The following is a 16,751-nucleotide window of genomic DNA, read 5'->3' as shown; positions in this document are numbered from 1 at the left end:
CAAATAAACTGAATTTTTTTAAGTCTTTGTAAACAAAATTGTTCCTCAAAAAAAAAGGGGTAGTTGAGACCAAAACATCCAGTTTTTGGTAAAAGGAGAATCTGAATGAAAATAAGAGTTTGTTTTAATTTATCATGCAATTAATTGATTTATTGACTATCGTGACAGGCCTATTAACAACAATAACAGTCATAAAGAGGCTTTCATGGGTTAACATTTACCCTTGAAATGCCTTAATGAATTTTATGTTTAAAGTCTCTTCGCCAACAATCACGCTACAATCCATCCAACTGGTTATGTAACAGCTTGGCCCCCTTTTAAGGTCGCAGGAGAATCTTTGCACGACACAAACACATAAGCAGTTCACTGTACTTCTGTGTCCTGAAGTTAACCGAAGACAATCTGCATCATATTGAAATATATGGATAATCCTCAAATTGATTAAAACCGTAAAAGAAGCTGGGTGGCTCAGTTTGTGAACCATGCGCTAAGGATACTGTCCTGGGTTCAATTCCTGGTCTCGGGCCATTTGCTGCATAGCTTAATGATTGATTGATGAGGTCCGAGTCTTTTAGCATTGAAGGCCTCCTTGCCATCACCCTCATTTTTAGCTCTTTATCCAGATTTTCTGTAAAGGTCCAAGTCAGGACTCTGGACCAGGCCACTCCAAAATAGCAGTATTCCTTCCAGTCAGAAGAAACATGTTGGTAAAATTAAAAGATTTTAAACCTAAGATGTGTGAATGATTATGGGTGAGCTTTATTCAATGCAACAGCTAAAAATTATACATATCCTCAAGCATAGCGAAGAAGCTTCTTTACTTGCAAGTTTCCTGTTGCAAGTATTTTATATTTAATACTGAAGCATTAAATATAAAAAATTAGACTGAGAATCTCACGCTTAGTCACTGGCTCATTCTTTTCCCTGAAACAACCATCTTTATCTACCCATGAGGTCAAATGCAAAACTAAAAAAAAAAAAAACACCATAGGAAAATGTCTTGTGCTTTCATTATGCAATTGTGGTTTTTAAGAAATACTGCAGCTGTTGAGCACAATGATGGAAAAAGCACCAAAAACACAAACATGGGCGAGCAATCTGAGTACCCCCTGAGATAAACTATTACAAATCATTAACCGTCATCATTTCTTTAAAAAATTCTGTCAAGAAAATTTACACTGATAGGTTGTCTTTTCCTGGTATAGATGTTCCCACATGGAATGAGGTTTTTTTGAGGTTTAAGTGGAAAAACAGAAAGTATATCTGTAATTCAAACAGTGTGAAGGTCTGGTTTACAAAACTAAATTCTACTCCTCTTTTTCTTTCTTTATAAAATAAATTGAAAAGGTTTCAACTAGATGTACATTTTATTTTTTAGCCTTATGTTTTTTTTCTCTCCAGAAGTTACACATTTATACACTTTATGCTGAGAGTTCCAGAAAACCAAAATTAAATTCCTTGTTTGTGCACAGTTTGGGAAAATAAAAGTTGATTCAGATTCGTTTTGACATTAAGTGGGTGTGAACGTAGGATTAGATTCCTCTAAATTGAACCCAACCATTCAATTTAGAGGAGACATGAAATGCAAACAATGTGACTTTATTTGTCCAGCCCAAAAAAAGATACAGTAAACAGAAACTTGTTCTGGAAAATGGATTGGGAAAAAAAAAAAAGTAAAAGGTTTTACCTTTGCAACAAGCATCTGCTGCTGAGCCTCGATCTGGTGCTGCTGCCGGGTGGCCATCTCCTGCAGCTCTGACAGCGTGAGCTCCACACGCTGATTCCCCACCTACAAAACACACACACACTGGTCAAGACGCTAAAATCTAAACATAGTGATCCCAATGTTGACACGCACCGAGATGTTACAAGAAGTGCTGATATATACACAGCACAGAGGGCGGTTAAAGATTTCCAGTCAGGTGAAGAGAACTGATGGGCCTAATTGTGCAGAACCGTCCTGCTTTCTTATAAACACAACTGTCTGCTGAGTAAATATAAATAAATAAATAAAGCAAAAATAGGCTTAAATATTACAGCTTAAATTCCCATTACTAAGAGCTGCCGGATTCAGAAAAGTTCACGACCGGAGATTTTGCTTCTCCCCGGGAGCTTTGATGAGTAGGATGCTTTACTTTAGCGGATACCCAGCTTTTTCATCCAGCCACAACATCGAGGTTTAACAGCTCGGAGCAAAAAAGCTGGAAGACCTGAAAGCTGCCACTGAGACACAGTGTGACGTGGCGGTGTGCCCTAAAGCCACCACTCAGGTGAATGTCCCATAAGTCTGCACGTCCACGACAATTGTAAAAAAAATAAATAATAAAAAAAAGTCACTAAGTGCAGAATAATACATGTGGCATCCAAGTTACGTAAGCAAAGCACATTACATAAAATAATGAAAAAAGTGCCAGAGTAAAATACAAACTGACAAGTTACACAAAATATTCTATTTGTATACATTTTAAAGAGATATCCAACTCAATTTGGCACAACAGAGAGTCTCTCTTCAGATATTATACGTAATGATGTGAGACGATGAAGCCTATGTGCCATTTAGTGTGAAGAGCTAAATAACAGTTCATATGACAGAGAGGGCATCACAATTACACAGCAGAGCTTCAACCAGTCAAATACACCACATTAAGTCTCCAGGAGACATTTCTTACAGTAAAAGGAAACTTTTACTCCACAGCCGTCCACAACTCCACCACATCAGATGTGGACCTTCATATCGTTTCCTCAATACTGTCCACAGCTGGGAGTTTGACGCAAGGACAGATTATGCTTTCTAAACAATGGGAGTGGGGTGAATACTTGCATTGGTATCATGTAAGGGTGCGATGGAAAAATGGCTTCTAATCGAAATGGGACAATTTTGAGTTGACCAGGTGGTTGGAAACTTAAAAGTAATTGTTTTTCTGTTCAGTAAATGCTACAAGGTCATGATAAACACAACACTGGTCAGTGTAGAAGAAGTTACTGATAGAAAGGTAGTGTATCCAAGTTAAGATATTTTTAGTACTACTGAGGTTTTTAAGCCTCACTAGGAAACACTCAGACTGACAAAACAAACACAGCTCACGTTAGCGAAAAACATACTTTGAACATTTAATTGTAGTCCATAATAAATAATTTGCAGGTTAAAGCTTTAGAAAAGCTGAAAATCATAAACAAAACTTAACCTGAAAAAAGGTTCACTGTTGATATGATGTAGCAGTTATGTTTTGATGATTGTAAATAGAGGAGTATATGTTGTGTATCAATAGTGATAAACATTGGATGAAAAAAAAAAACACTTTTTGAAAATTGGATGATTAGAATATCCAATATCTAACGTGGATATTTCAGAATATTGAGAGAAGCCGAAGCTGCAGGGAAAACCTTTCAACCAGCAGGCTGGAATCCACAAACATTTTACTCTGAGGTCAACATCGTAAACACTGCTTATAATCTACTAAATCAGCACCTTGTGACATATTTTATAGGCTGCCAATTGGTAGGATTTTTTATAGTCATTTTAACTACTGGAGAAATTCCCCTCTTCTTTGTTTATGCACCTCAGTGCGGTTCACAGACCTCCTCCAAATTTAGCGTCTCTTATCTCGGAACAGGCAGCATTCCTGACACAAAGGAATCCGAGGAGAAACGGGATAATAACGGTTCACGTGATGCTGAGTTTACAGGAGAAAAGCACCAAACGCTGACAAACATCAGCTAAACTTCACAAATGTAAAAAAGAAATAAAATAAAAACTTCCAAATAAATGAAGCCAATAAAGACTGAAGATAAGTCAGTTGCAGTTAATAAAATATTTCAACAATTAACTAAATTACTTTTTTTCTTTTGACTTTCTATAATTTTTAAAAAAATGTTTCTGGTTTCTAATGCAAATTCACAAAATTTTGAAGGAAAAAAAAAAATAATCAATGGGCCCTAAATAACGTAGGATTTGCAATGTAACCACAACCCACTCCAATAAAACATTTAGGTAACAGCATCCATGTACAACTATCTGTAGAGGCTGCTGAAATATTAATAACTGTAGCTTTCACCACCACACCCACCACAGTCATCCTCTTCATCTACAGAAAACAACACTAACATAATACCTGAACGCTTTCAAAACAAGGCAGATTTTTGTTATGCCTTCCCTCCTGTTTTCCTCCAAACCAAACCTCTGAACATTCTTCAAAGATGCAGCTGCCTTTGAGTGAAGGAGCATTCTCGGTGAACTCCAAGCTTCTCTAAACTGCCTTGAAACTCTCCCAGACTCTCTCTTCGACTCGGATGTACAGAGAAAGCAGATGGTGCCAGACATGTGAAGGTGGCCTCCTTTTAATGTGGAATACTAGCACAGAAAGAGTTCAGTTTGCTGCTAAAGAGATTAGCAAGAGGATTACTGTGAAAGTATTTGTATTATAGGAGCTAAAATAGCTGGATGGGTAAGGACTTACTTGATTAATGGAGATTAATGCAACTCATCTCGTCAGAATAAAACACGGCTTCTTTTCCAGAGTGATTTTCCTTTCTACATTTCCATTTCTCTAAAATATTGTGCAGGGAAGCAGCAACTTTAAACTCAAAACATGCCCCGATGTCACTGCACTGTCGCCAGCACAACTCAGCCAGTCTGTCCCAATGTGGCATTTATCAAAGCATTCACATGAATGGCTGTCTGGAAGAGAAAGGAAGGAAGGATGCAAAGGAAGCTACACTCAGACTCACTCAAGCAAATCTGCATCAATAACAATTCACCCGAGGAAGAAATTCGAAGCGCATGCAAACCTTTTGATTATGCTGCCAAAACAAACTCTTGAATAAAATCATGGATTTATACCAGAACCCTCAGAATAAACCAACTCAAAACCACCTTATGTCTCAAAAGGTGTTTATTTTACTTTTCATTTGATCTGTCGAGATAGCTAACCGTCTGCTAAGCTTCTTTGAGGACAAGATTTTGTAAAGGGCATAAATCTATATTTATTCCCTTCATGCGAGTCTGTTGTAAACAGCAGCCTCCCTCAGTGGACAGACGTAATCCGCAGAGCAGCAGCCTGTGGAAATGCCGAAGAAAGCCAAAGAAATTGTCCTATTTGTGACAATCATCCAGAAGGCAGTGTGGTAAAGTCCTGTGAATCTGACACATGGAAGAAACTGACATAGATGAGTTCTGACAGTCAGGAGGCTTCTGAGAGACGTCCATGGTGCTCCTGAGCTCCAACAGAGTTCATTTCATCCACTGGTTTGTGTTATGATAGATGTATGATGTTGGTGGTGCGTCTTAAAGTGACAGAGATTTTTGAGAAGAGGAATCGAGATAAAACGCTCATTTCTACCATCTGGGCCTCAGCATTTTTCACACAGGGTCTTGAAATTGCAAAGAAATGTATGCGTGCTTATCTCAGCGGTACTAGGACATGACCAGGTTAGGCTTTAGAATATGAGTTATTATGTTCTCTGGAACAATTATATCATCTAGAACAGGGGTGGGCAACTCCAGGCCTCAAGGGCCGGACTCCTGCAACTTTTAGTTGTGCCTCAACTTCAACACACCTGAGTCAAATAATGAGGTTTTTAGCAGGACTCTGGAGAACCTGACTACACTTAGGAGGTGATTCAGCTGTTGGATTCAAGTGTGTTGGATCAGGGAGACATCCAAGAGTTGCAGGACACTGTTCCTCGAGGACCAGGATTGCCCATCCCTGATCTAGAAGGAAGTGTGGTGAAGTCTTGTGAATCTGACACATGGAAAAAACTGACCTAGCTGTGACAGTCAGGACGCTCCTTTTAATGACTGTAAATACTTCTGTTATATCAGTAAACCAAAGTTCATCAGACCTCTTTTTTAAATTATCTATCTATCTATCTATGTATCTTACACACACTTTACGAATGAAAATAATGTTGAAAGTCCCAACTGACCTAAAAGTGGAAAAGCTTGGTCTATTTAAACGCGAGTCAGACTGTGTCTATTTATAGTGCATGTAAATATCTGGTTTGAGCTGTGTATTTATTTGCATGCAGACTATGAAAGCATCCGACTCGCTAGGCAAAATATTATATCAAAGCAATTGGCTGAATATGTGATTGTGTACACATTACTGTATACTGCATTTCAATATACTGTGCAGTCCTACTGAGAACACTGGAAAACCATGAGTAATCATTTTGTACTGTAAAGAGAATTGTAGATTACAAATCTCTCTAAACTAATGACAAAACACAAGGACATTATGTGCCATCTAAATACTTTTCATTCATATTGATAATATTTCCACCCGTCAACGAAAGAATAGTAAAAATGGTGCAGCTGCTCTCGAATCAAATAAGCTGAAAACAACAAAACTCCAAGCCTCTCATCTCACCAGATACACTGGCTTCTTGTCTCAACCCTAAAGGTTCAATTAGTTACATTTCCTTGACCGCAACACTTAGATGCAAAATCTGGGACAGATGGTCGGGCAGAAAGAGGATGTCATGCCAGAGGGAGCTCTTAACGGGAGTCATTCGCATCTCCAAGTGGATACATCCTGAGAGCCAAACATGCACACACCATCGTCCAATGGACATGACAGCAGAATCATACATGCACTATTATTTTTCCTTTTACTCCCAAGATAGAAGGTAGAAATGACTGTCTGCAAAAACATACTTCAGATTTAAGTGTTATCAAAAACACTCTGGAAATGTAGGCATGTTTATGAGCTACATATACTTAACAGTGCATAATAATAGGTGACTAAAGAGACAGTAAATTATAAGCTTTACTTCTCACCCCATTCTCATTGTGCTTCTCTCCAGCGTTGCCACTTCTGCGACCAGTTTGATCCTGAGACTGCTGACTCCCTGCAAAACAAACGGGCAACAGCAATCGTCACTAACCAAGAAAAGAAGCGTACAAAAACACAAACAAGTGTGCAGATACGTGCAGCTTTGAAAGATAATTAATGAGTGGAACAGACTGACAGACTAACTGAGAAAAGTTCAATGGAAAAAAAAAACTGGATATGGGAAAACCTTTGCTTGGGAGAAAGAAGGGGGGAAAAAATATGATTCAAACTAAGGTGGAAAAGAAAATTCCTGTTCTCTTAGAAAACTTTGTTTACTGATTTTTCCCCGTCAACTCCATGTTTTTGCCAACTGTTCACAGTAGTTTTTAGGATGCACAATATACCTGCATTAATTTAAACCTACAAAATTGTAATTAATACACTGAATATATGACAAAAGCATGTTTACCAAATGTGTCAACTTATTAAATACACAATTACCTTTTTAAAACTGACTATCATAAATTAAAAAAAAAATAAATAAATAAAAAATCACAAATAAATTATACTTTAGCAACAGTAGCTCCACCCACTCACTGATGGGTAAGACTGACTGACAACACAAGATGAAATACTTACACAAAATATAACTAGATACTTTTAAACACATTCTGAAAAATTATGTATTTTGCGTGCATCATGTAATTATGTATTTAATGAAACTAAATAAAAACAATTATTGCAAGTGGATTTATTTTATGTTCGCACAGACAAAAATTGAATAATGTACTAATTTGATGTGCGTGCACATCTTTAACATACCTAATGAGCTTTAAAACTAAAATATTTTGTGGTGATCTTTGACAGATGGGATTTAAGGGATTTAAATACAGGATTATTTCTGGTTTATTTGGCAATGCTTCAAACACATGCAGCTGAACAATATTTTTGAGAGTGAAAACTGGTCCAACCTACCCAAAGTAAACTCGCTCATCGTTTAAATGGTTGGAAAGTAGCTTAAAGGAAAACACACCCGAGGACATTTTGGTTGTCAAACATTTTCTGACAAAAGTGAAAGAAAACAAAACTGTCCCTGTTGGGGCCATTTTGATTTTTATCAGCACTCAGGCTTTGACGTGCAACAACACAAAACAACAAAATCTGTAACGCAGACCCAGACCGCCACAAACTTATGATGACAGCAGTGTCAGTCGTAAAGAGCCAACTTGGAGTCCGGACTTTCCCCACACACACCTTGGTCACTGCTCTCAGTGGGAGAGTCTTCATGGCGGAGAAAGAACTTGACTTCTTGTTTTCGAGGCCCCCACTTCTGCAGATGCTCATACATCATGTGCTCGAATGGGATCGCTCGTTCTGCAGAAAAATGATTGAAAGCAGGAAGACGTCGATTAGCTGGGACTTAATTTGCCCTCAAACAACAAGGTTGTAGGAGGAGATTTGTGGATATCTCCAAGAGTTTTAAGTATTTTGGATGTCAACGTGACAGCCCATTGTTAGCAAAAACAAAAGGGTGGAATAAAACATGCAAAAACACCAGAAAGATTTTAGAGGGGGGAGCGATGGATTATTAAATGTCAGCTGAATCTTATTGCATAACTTGGGTTTAATAACACCCTTTGTTTGGACGTAGAAGAAAATAAGGGGCTCTGATCAAAAACTACTGGCTCCAGTGTACCAGGATACTATGATGGCTGTAGATCTGGATGGAGGGAAGTCGTGACAGTCCTATGAACTGGAACCTGAACTTGAAGCCCATTATCTTGTGCTGTAAAAATATCTTCCTCTTTTTCCATGTTCTGTCTTTTTCACTAAAGTAACTCATGCGTAACTCAGCTCAACACCTTCTTCAGATTGAGTATGCTTCTGGAATAAGACAGCAAAAATGAAATTCCTGTGCATGAAAAAAAAGTGCCAGACTCAGCAATAATGGGCTTCGTTGCATTATTTTCATGCACTACTTGAAGACTGTGTAGATTAGGGCAGATCTATGCACTCCCAGTCTCCCAGGCGGGTCTCACCGTTGCCTCTCCAGACCTCAGCCAGGTGGCAGCCGCTCTCGCCGGGCTCTTTGCAGAACTCCACGACATCGCGGCACGTCGTCTCGGGCGTGATGGGGACCTCGGCCGCGGTCTGCTCCCCATCGCTGAGGTACACCGTCAATATCATCTGAAAGACACGCGGAAGGGATAAATGATCCGGAGAAGAAAATTTTGAAAACATAAATAGATAATGAAGGAAATAAACAAAGAGTCCATCATTGTCTAAAGGTGTGGTGTGAAGGTTGGGGCTTTAAACACTCAGTGATGTACAAAGCCCTCTATGCTGATGCTGCGTTATGCTGCAGACCATCCGTGACTGATAGCTTGAGCTGCTGATATGCACGTGACTGTGCCTGCCACTTTTCTGTTTACATAGATTAAGGCCCAATACTGTGGTGAACATGCAGTTTAGGCTGGAAGGGAACGCAGAATAATGTCTCTACTTGCATTTGGGAAGATAATTTTCAACTAAAGTTCTTAGAAAGTGGGGTGGGGGAGCATTTAGAAGATAGTGACGCCGCATTTATTTATCTTTACAAACCTAATGTTACAAGTACATCATCGAAAGTTGGAAAACAAGCATATAAACCGGTCATCCTGCCTTGGTAGGTGAGATGACAATGTATCCATATAGCAAGTGATACTTAAGAATAAAATATGTAACTGATAAAACCCCCCCCAAAAAAAACAGTAAAACAAAAAAGCAAAATAATACTGTCTTTTGGAGTTGTGCCCATTACTACATTAACTATGAATTTATGTTTGTTACAAAAACGTAGGCTTTTTGTGCAAAAGCTACTCTACATCACTGCTGTACTTTTAAATTCAAAGCAGTCCCATCTGGCACTAAAATTAACAAGATGTTGCCTTTTGTCCTCAAAAAACAAATGCTGTTTACTTTAGCCTTGAAGATGTTTCCAAGTTAACAGCTTCGGTCAAGGACTAAAACGATTAATTGTGTTCACTGAAGGAAAGATATTATTCCATTTTAGACTGTCTAATATCGTATAGTAGGCTTAGGAGATCAAATAAAAAACTGCTAAAATGTGCCACAAAAATCTGACTGGTTAAATATACCATCTCAATAAATTAATAAAGCAAATAAATCTGAAGAATATGATGAATCCCATTACCCGCAAAGTGATCTATGGTAGTTTACGTTTCACTATTGCTTATTTATTGTCTGTGGGCTTCTGTCAGTCTTGACCAGGTTCTTAATTTCAATGAGGCATTCCTGGTAAAATAAAGGTTACATACGTCCATGACGTCAGACACTCGGGTCACTGACAGGTTATCTCTGACCTCCTCCTCAAAAACACACGGACCTCCATAACAGAGGAAAACTCTTTTCACTCTGCCTTCATCACTGCAAGCCAAGCCGAGGGAGCCGTCCTTCAGCTGAGCGTTGAGAAACACTCTAAACCACAAGTCCGCATCATTTTTCAAAACCATAACCAAAAGGGATGTGTAGGTCTGTATAAATGGGCACAAAAGACCAACAAGGCAGTTTAAGGGTAGGAGTTGGCAATACGTGATCAAGGAGGCACAAGTTGTCCACTAATGCTCTAACATGACAGATTTAAACTTTCTCAATCTTTGGGCACATATGCTTGTTTTTCTTGCTATAGTAGTGAGAACACACTACATGTTGGTTTCATGTTACTGGTAATACGAAGCGAAAAGGATTAAAGATACACTTTTTTGCTAAATGTGACAAGTCTCGCATAAAATAAACCTAGAGCTATGCCTTAAACAAACTCGGTGTTTACATTTAAAATAAAGTAGTTCACATTTACATTTGTGAAAAGGGTCCAGTGTCCGGTTACAGCTCTGCAGCACCGTCATATATAATTTACAGTCCAGTCACTGAGCTACCTTTAAACTGTAACTCCAGGAGATTTTCTGAGACAAATGACTCAGAATTTCAATGATGCAGACATCTGATTCATTGACATTTTCAACAGCGGGCTAAATTAACCAGCATGATCACTTGTTCTCTGAAGCCTGACTAATGCGACCAGAAGCCCAAAGGTTCTGCAGCACGTGCAAATATTTTAGCTTGGGTTTCCTTTACAAGTATGACAAAAAAAAAAACACAAAACAAAAAAAACAACCTACATCCATTTTGATGCTGCTTCCAACTGTGCTGACGTGAACTATTGCAGATAAGTTAAGGGTGGTGACACATTACTGGCACAAACATTTTCAGATGATGACTGGGAAAAAGAATGAAGCTATACATATACCTCACTTTGAGGGAGAATTGAGCACATTCCTCCTTGTTTACATCTTTTAGAATACTTTACTTTGATGCAGATTTTTTTAGCCAACAATTAATAATGTAATTCTAATCGTCTGCCTCCAAACCAAACCAATTACTCAGGCTTATCAGGAAAACAAGTTGCAAATTTAAACTTAAATGATCCGCTAATAAGAGTAAAAAACATGACAGAAAAAAATAAAAAAATAAAAAATCTGCACAGGAAAAACAGCAGCTCAGAAAACAGGAACTCCAGTGATCCTGTTGAAGGACCACTGGAGAAATACCAACCGCCCTCACTAAGTTGCGTCTGCCCATACTCTTGTTTCTCTTCACCGCCCTCCGTTTCCTCTTCATCTTCTTTTTTGGCAGCGGCTGGTGTTCCTTTGCCCAAATAGGGCTCTCCTTGGAGAGGCTAACAAGGCCACGCAGCATTATATTCACAAACCTCTTCATCATGGCGCTGCTGCTGCTTTTGCAGTCGTGGGACTTAATCGTTATGCCATCGCGAGCAGACCTCTAAAGCCGACAGCGGTGCGTGCATCAGAAAAGTGCTGCAGAGGAGACTTGGGAGGGAAAAAAAAAAAAACACGAGCTGGATGTACAGTTCGGGGAGGGAGGGATAGATGGACGGGGGAGAGTGAGCAAGAGTATAACTAACAGTAAGAGGAAGAGAATGAAAAAGAGGGAGAGAGGGCAGAGGAGGATAACGAAAAGACTTTCTGACAGAAGACTGTGGCTGGGATGTGGTGCTGGCTACCGTGGCGTCATGGGGGGGGGGGGAGGATGGGATCAGTCTTTTCATGGCCAAATATGTAAAGCAGCATTTTATAATATGAAAGTAAAGACTTAACATTCTAAAACCTGATTATTAATCAAAGACCTTGACAGAATTGTAAATGAAAACAATTTTCCACAACCTCAAGTGAAATTCTAAGAATGACAGAATCTTACTGAAAAGCTAAACCTTTAGTTGATCTAATGATGATTCAGATTGATGCTCACTGGGTTCAAAGATTTAAAAAAAACAAAAACACACCACACGTATCAAACATGAACAGAATAATCCAGCAAATGATAAAGGCCTCAGGTCAAGTCACCCTATTTTCACTACTATATTCACCTAATGAACATAGTTTCTCTCTGTAACCTTTAATCAGTTTACTCGCATTGAAGTTTTGGGTTTTGATGATTTATGGCAATAAAGATAAAATCACAAAACCATAAGCATTACTGAAATTTATGGCATAACACTTAGGTGTTTTTATATTGAACTCTGTTTTCCCTGATTGCAATTCTAAACCCCTTTTGGGGCTATTAAATAATCAAACATGACAGATAATAACCTCCAGTCAAACAAGTCTTAGTGAAACTCATAACCACAGTTGCTTACAGAAGCCGTTCTTAAAATAAAAATAAAAAAATTACTTTTAGTAAATATTAATATATTCTGCCCAGAATGGAGGAGGAGGAAATAACCTTTATAAACCCAACGCTGGAGTCTGTGTCACAACTCTCCTTGTTTCATCAATTGGTAGTCAGGGTGGGTACATACTGATGCATGGTCAGTATGAAATATCCCATGGCAGACAGCTCCTTTAGTCTGGTACAAAATGATCAAGATTGCAAAAATGCAAGAAAAATGGTGAATGGACAAAACGATCAATCACTGTTTGAGAAAAAAACAAAACATAAAAGTCTCAGCTGACATAATTCCTGGTTTGATGAGTCAAACACTCATTTTCTCACTCAAGTCTTATCCTGTGCTTACTCACAATAAAGTGGCACATAAGCAGGAGAAAGATGCTGCTTCATGAAAACCAGTTTCAAAATAAAACTGTCCTAAAGCAAGATAAAATAGTGACACCAGAACACAAGACTTATACAGTCAAAACCATCTGAGCTTTATCGCAAATGATTGACTAAGTATGTTTGCCAACTGCTTCAAGCTTTTTTCTCCCTCTACTTCAACTAAAAGTGGAAAAAAAACCCATAAAATATTATTTCAGAACTTGAATGATGCCAGAGAAAATGTTCAGCTTTGAAAGAAAAGCACGTATTGCATTGTAACCAAATACTGAGGCAGAGGAATGAGGTTCCATTGTGTCAACACAGGTTATTATGACACCATTGAGGATAAGAAACTTGTGGGAAGGAAAAATATTCAGGGCTCAGTCAGTGTTGCATGAGGCAGTGGTAAACAACAGGAGTGTCTACATGGCCCTGGTCGTTTCCAAGCATTAACTGCACGCACATTTAAACTGAATAGATTCGATTTCAATCTTTGGACGACTCATGACCGTTTCTTTGTGATTTGTTGCTGCATATCATTGATTCAAAAGGTTTTAACAAGCTCCTCTCATAAGTAAACATTAATAAACCGGTGTGCTTTGATGAAAGGGCTTTTTGAATCTGCATGTCACAATTCTCTGTATTTAAACACAAACAATACTGAAAAAGAGCCTCAGTATGAATGAAAAATTGAAACACACGCAACATAAACCTGAATAAACATCGGTTTTTTTTATTATTATTATTTTTGCTTTGAATTAAGCAACGTGGCAACAGGATCTTTCCACATTGAATAAGCAGATTTAAGGCTTGCTTTAGCCGATTAGGAAATTGTTCCTGAGCATTTATGCAGGTTTGTTTGTTAATATGCAGCAAGTCTTAATATTTCACATTTAGAACATGAAGTAGATTTGTCAAGGTCTTGAAAAAGAATAGAAGAAAAGCCTCAGCTGGCAGACAAAAAGGTGTCAAAGTCCAACAACGTCTTATCCGCCCTTCATAAGGGAGCGCTTCAGAGTGAAGGCTGACTAATGTCCATTAGGACAAAACTTTGAAAGCATAATCAATAATGTATTTTATTCAAGCAGCAAAATAGAAACAGGCATCTTAAACAACTGAAAGTTGCTAAATAAATCAATACCTGACTCTATTCATCTACTCCTATTGGGTTTGATAAAAAAGAATAAACAGTCACAACCCTCCATATTCAACTACAAATACTTTACTTTTTTATGACAAGCACTTTCAGCATGGTGGCTCGCCTGGTGTTGCTTTTAAAGCAACTAATCTACAAAAGTGAGAATTAAAAAAAAAAAAAAAGTTTACTTTTTCCTCCAAGTCAAGCTTTGCTCAGTTTCGCAGTGTGAGATTAATGCCTCTTGACAATCCACTCAGCTCAAAAGCCCCCCCGCCCCCCAACAACAGAGCGTTAGTTGACGCAGTCGCACAGACCTAGATCTACTGAGGTCTCATTGGCTGGCCGAGTCACACGAGAGAACCGAGTCCCTCTCTGCTGTTCTAACTCTTTGACTCCGTCGATATCTGGTTGGTGCCACAGGATGCAACTGATCGCCGAGGCTGTGGCCGCATTTGGACCGGAGGAGGTCACCACTGGGACAAACGTAGAGCGACTTTGTACACTTGAAAGCTTCAAAAGGCTCACTGTGTTTGTTTCCTGCAACTCTTAGATAACAAACCAAATATAAATTACCTCCTTCTATCATGACATTATGGATTCAGCATTTGTGTTTGTTCTCTCTTCTGAACAACCTACAGAGTTGTAATTTTCCACAAAATTCATCGCTGCATCCTCAGCACTGACGGACAACAACAAAGCCTTAGTACTAGAGTTGCAATTCAGATATTATATTCTACACTGCACACAACAATAAAACCAGGTCAATACAGGGTACAGGAAAAATGTAACAAGCAAAAAAAAAAAAAAACACTCCTTTAGGTACGCCAGTGCCTTTTTTTGTTTAAATAAGTTTTTGTATAAAGTGGAAAGGAGCCAATAGCAGCAGAGGTGATAAATGTTTCTTTTATTTGGCAAAATGTATGAAAATGTGAATGCCGAGTTAAATAATATGGAGTATATAAATAAAAAGTACTCAGATATTGCTAGAGTGTTACCTGAATAAGGTTCAATTAAACAATCTTAATAAAAAAAATTAAAAGATGTCTTTAATGTATTTTATGTTATAATTAGACATAAAATTGTGCAAATCATGCTGTATTTTCTTATTAGGCTTCAAATAGGCATTTATTAAAAGTTAAATTGCAATACCTTTACACAAATACAAAATATGGCATAGTTTAGGATCGAAACGCTGAAGCTTTTTGTTTTAATAAAGCCATTTTTTGGATTACCCATAAAAATAGTTTTGGTTTTTATTCCACAGCTGTGTTTTAGGTTGGTGTGAAGTGTAAATTGTCTTAATTTGAGAAATTAACAATAAATATTATGAAAAACTATACCAGCATTGTATTCCATTGTAAAAAAAAAAGTACAGTAAGGAACTTGGTCTTTTGGCTGAATTCAAGAATTTAACAATTCCAAGTCAATTAAAAATATTAATTTCAGTTAAATAAAAACATAAAATATTAACAGGTTTTGTAGAACTCTAAATTGACTTTTAATTGGTGAAATTTTAAGAAATTTGATTAAAAAAATAGTCATTTGGGTCAGAATATATTTTTATGTAAAATCATAGGAATGACCCCAAAATGTTTTAAATGCCATCACTTTTTATCATTTAAATAAGCGATTTATTTTAAATAAGTCTTTGGGAAAAAATTCACCTACCCAGTGAAAGCACATAGGATTTCTGTATAATTAAGCACACAAATCAACATTATTAAAAGGCGATCATACTCACTGGCATCATACTGGCAGCTCTGGTAAAACCAAACCAGCGTGCGCGGACGAGCGTATCTTCAATAGCACCAATGCAGAGTCAACCGAGACCCACCTTGCAAGAAATGGGCTCGGATAACTCCTAAGTGACAACCAACAAGGCCTCAGTACTCTCTGTGAACCAAAAACAGTAGAAATGCCTTAAGTATCCTGAACACAAACATTGCACAGTCGTAGGCGCGTTGAAGCCGAAGTAAGTTCCCAGTGTCATGCGGCGCAGTGATTTAAATGGTCCAGGCGTGGCTCTGTATGTGTGGCTACAAACAAGCCGATGGTTAGCGCGGTTGCGTTAAAAACAACATTAAAAAAATATAAACCATATTAAACTACTACGATGACTCACCAATGTCAGAGACGACTCATTGTTTTATCAAATAAATCCTTGCTACGTCGCTGGTAAAGGCACGTAGCTAACCCAGGCAGCTGTCAGCGAGCCAGCTAGCGATAGCTGCTAATCTTGTTTCGGAGAAGGCTAAAGGACGGTACGCCAGCGAGTCTCTCTGCGGCCGCTGGTCCAGTAGCTTGCATAGACGACGCGGGCCGTAAACGGAGCCCGTCTCGGATTAAAAGAAACAAACCCAAGTCCGCCGAGGTTACGTTACTTCTTTATGAACGCAACCATCGTTAGCGGGCTAGCGATGCTAGTTGTCGAAAATACAGATAGCTGGAATCCAGTTGTTGTCGATGGGAGGGGCGGGACTTCACCACAGCAGCGACGCTTTCACGTTAACGTAGAATGTGAAGAATGCAACGTCAGCACCAGCCATGACAGGCAGACATAAATCGTCCTAATCTCATAATAATAAAATACCAAACAAAAAAAAAAAAAACAATAACAAAAAAAAACTGTCGTATTTAAAGGAAGCACCAGATATTTTCATCTACCTGATGTGGCCTTTATCCCACAATTTTTTGTGGTATAAAAAAAATGGCCACAATTTTTTTTAGTA

At 38.3% G+C, this 16,751-nt stretch overlaps 1 protein-coding gene across 7 annotated transcripts in view; it reads right to left on the bottom strand.

Moving 5' to 3' along the window:
• ppp1r13bb (protein phosphatase 1, regulatory subunit 13Bb) overlaps positions 1-16,535 on the bottom strand; it is a 29,619-nt gene extending 13,084 nt beyond the window's left edge. For 4 of the 7 annotated variants that reach the window (XM_008397847.2, XM_008397848.2, XM_008397851.2 and 1 more), the window contains exons 1-5: positions 11,385-11,535; positions 8,813-8,960; positions 8,028-8,147; positions 6,779-6,849; positions 1,688-1,789 (exon numbers count right to left, since the gene is read on the bottom strand). In XM_008397847.2, coding sequence (XP_008396069.1) covers positions 1,688-1,789; positions 6,779-6,849; positions 8,028-8,147; positions 8,813-8,960; positions 11,385-11,528 — 585 coding nt within the window. In that variant the 5' untranslated portion in view covers positions 11,529-11,535. Of the gene's footprint in view, positions 1-1,687; positions 1,790-6,778; positions 6,850-8,027; positions 8,148-8,812; positions 8,961-11,384; positions 11,565-15,763; positions 15,916-16,144 lie in introns of those variants that run through there. The other 3 variants (XM_008397849.3, XM_008397845.3, XM_008397850.3) reach the window with 3 other exon arrangements.
• Positions 16,536-16,751: the final 216 nt, after the last annotated feature.

The sequence above is a fragment of the Poecilia reticulata genome, chromosome 21, assembly GCF_904066995.2.
Source record: "Poecilia reticulata chromosome 21, P_reticulata-male-v2, whole genome shotgun sequence".
In the NCBI taxonomy this organism is placed as follows: domain Eukaryota; kingdom Metazoa; phylum Chordata; class Actinopteri; order Cyprinodontiformes; family Poeciliidae; genus Poecilia; species Poecilia reticulata.
Note: the sequence above shows the minus strand (reverse complement) of the source record. Positions and strands in the feature narration are given on the sequence as shown.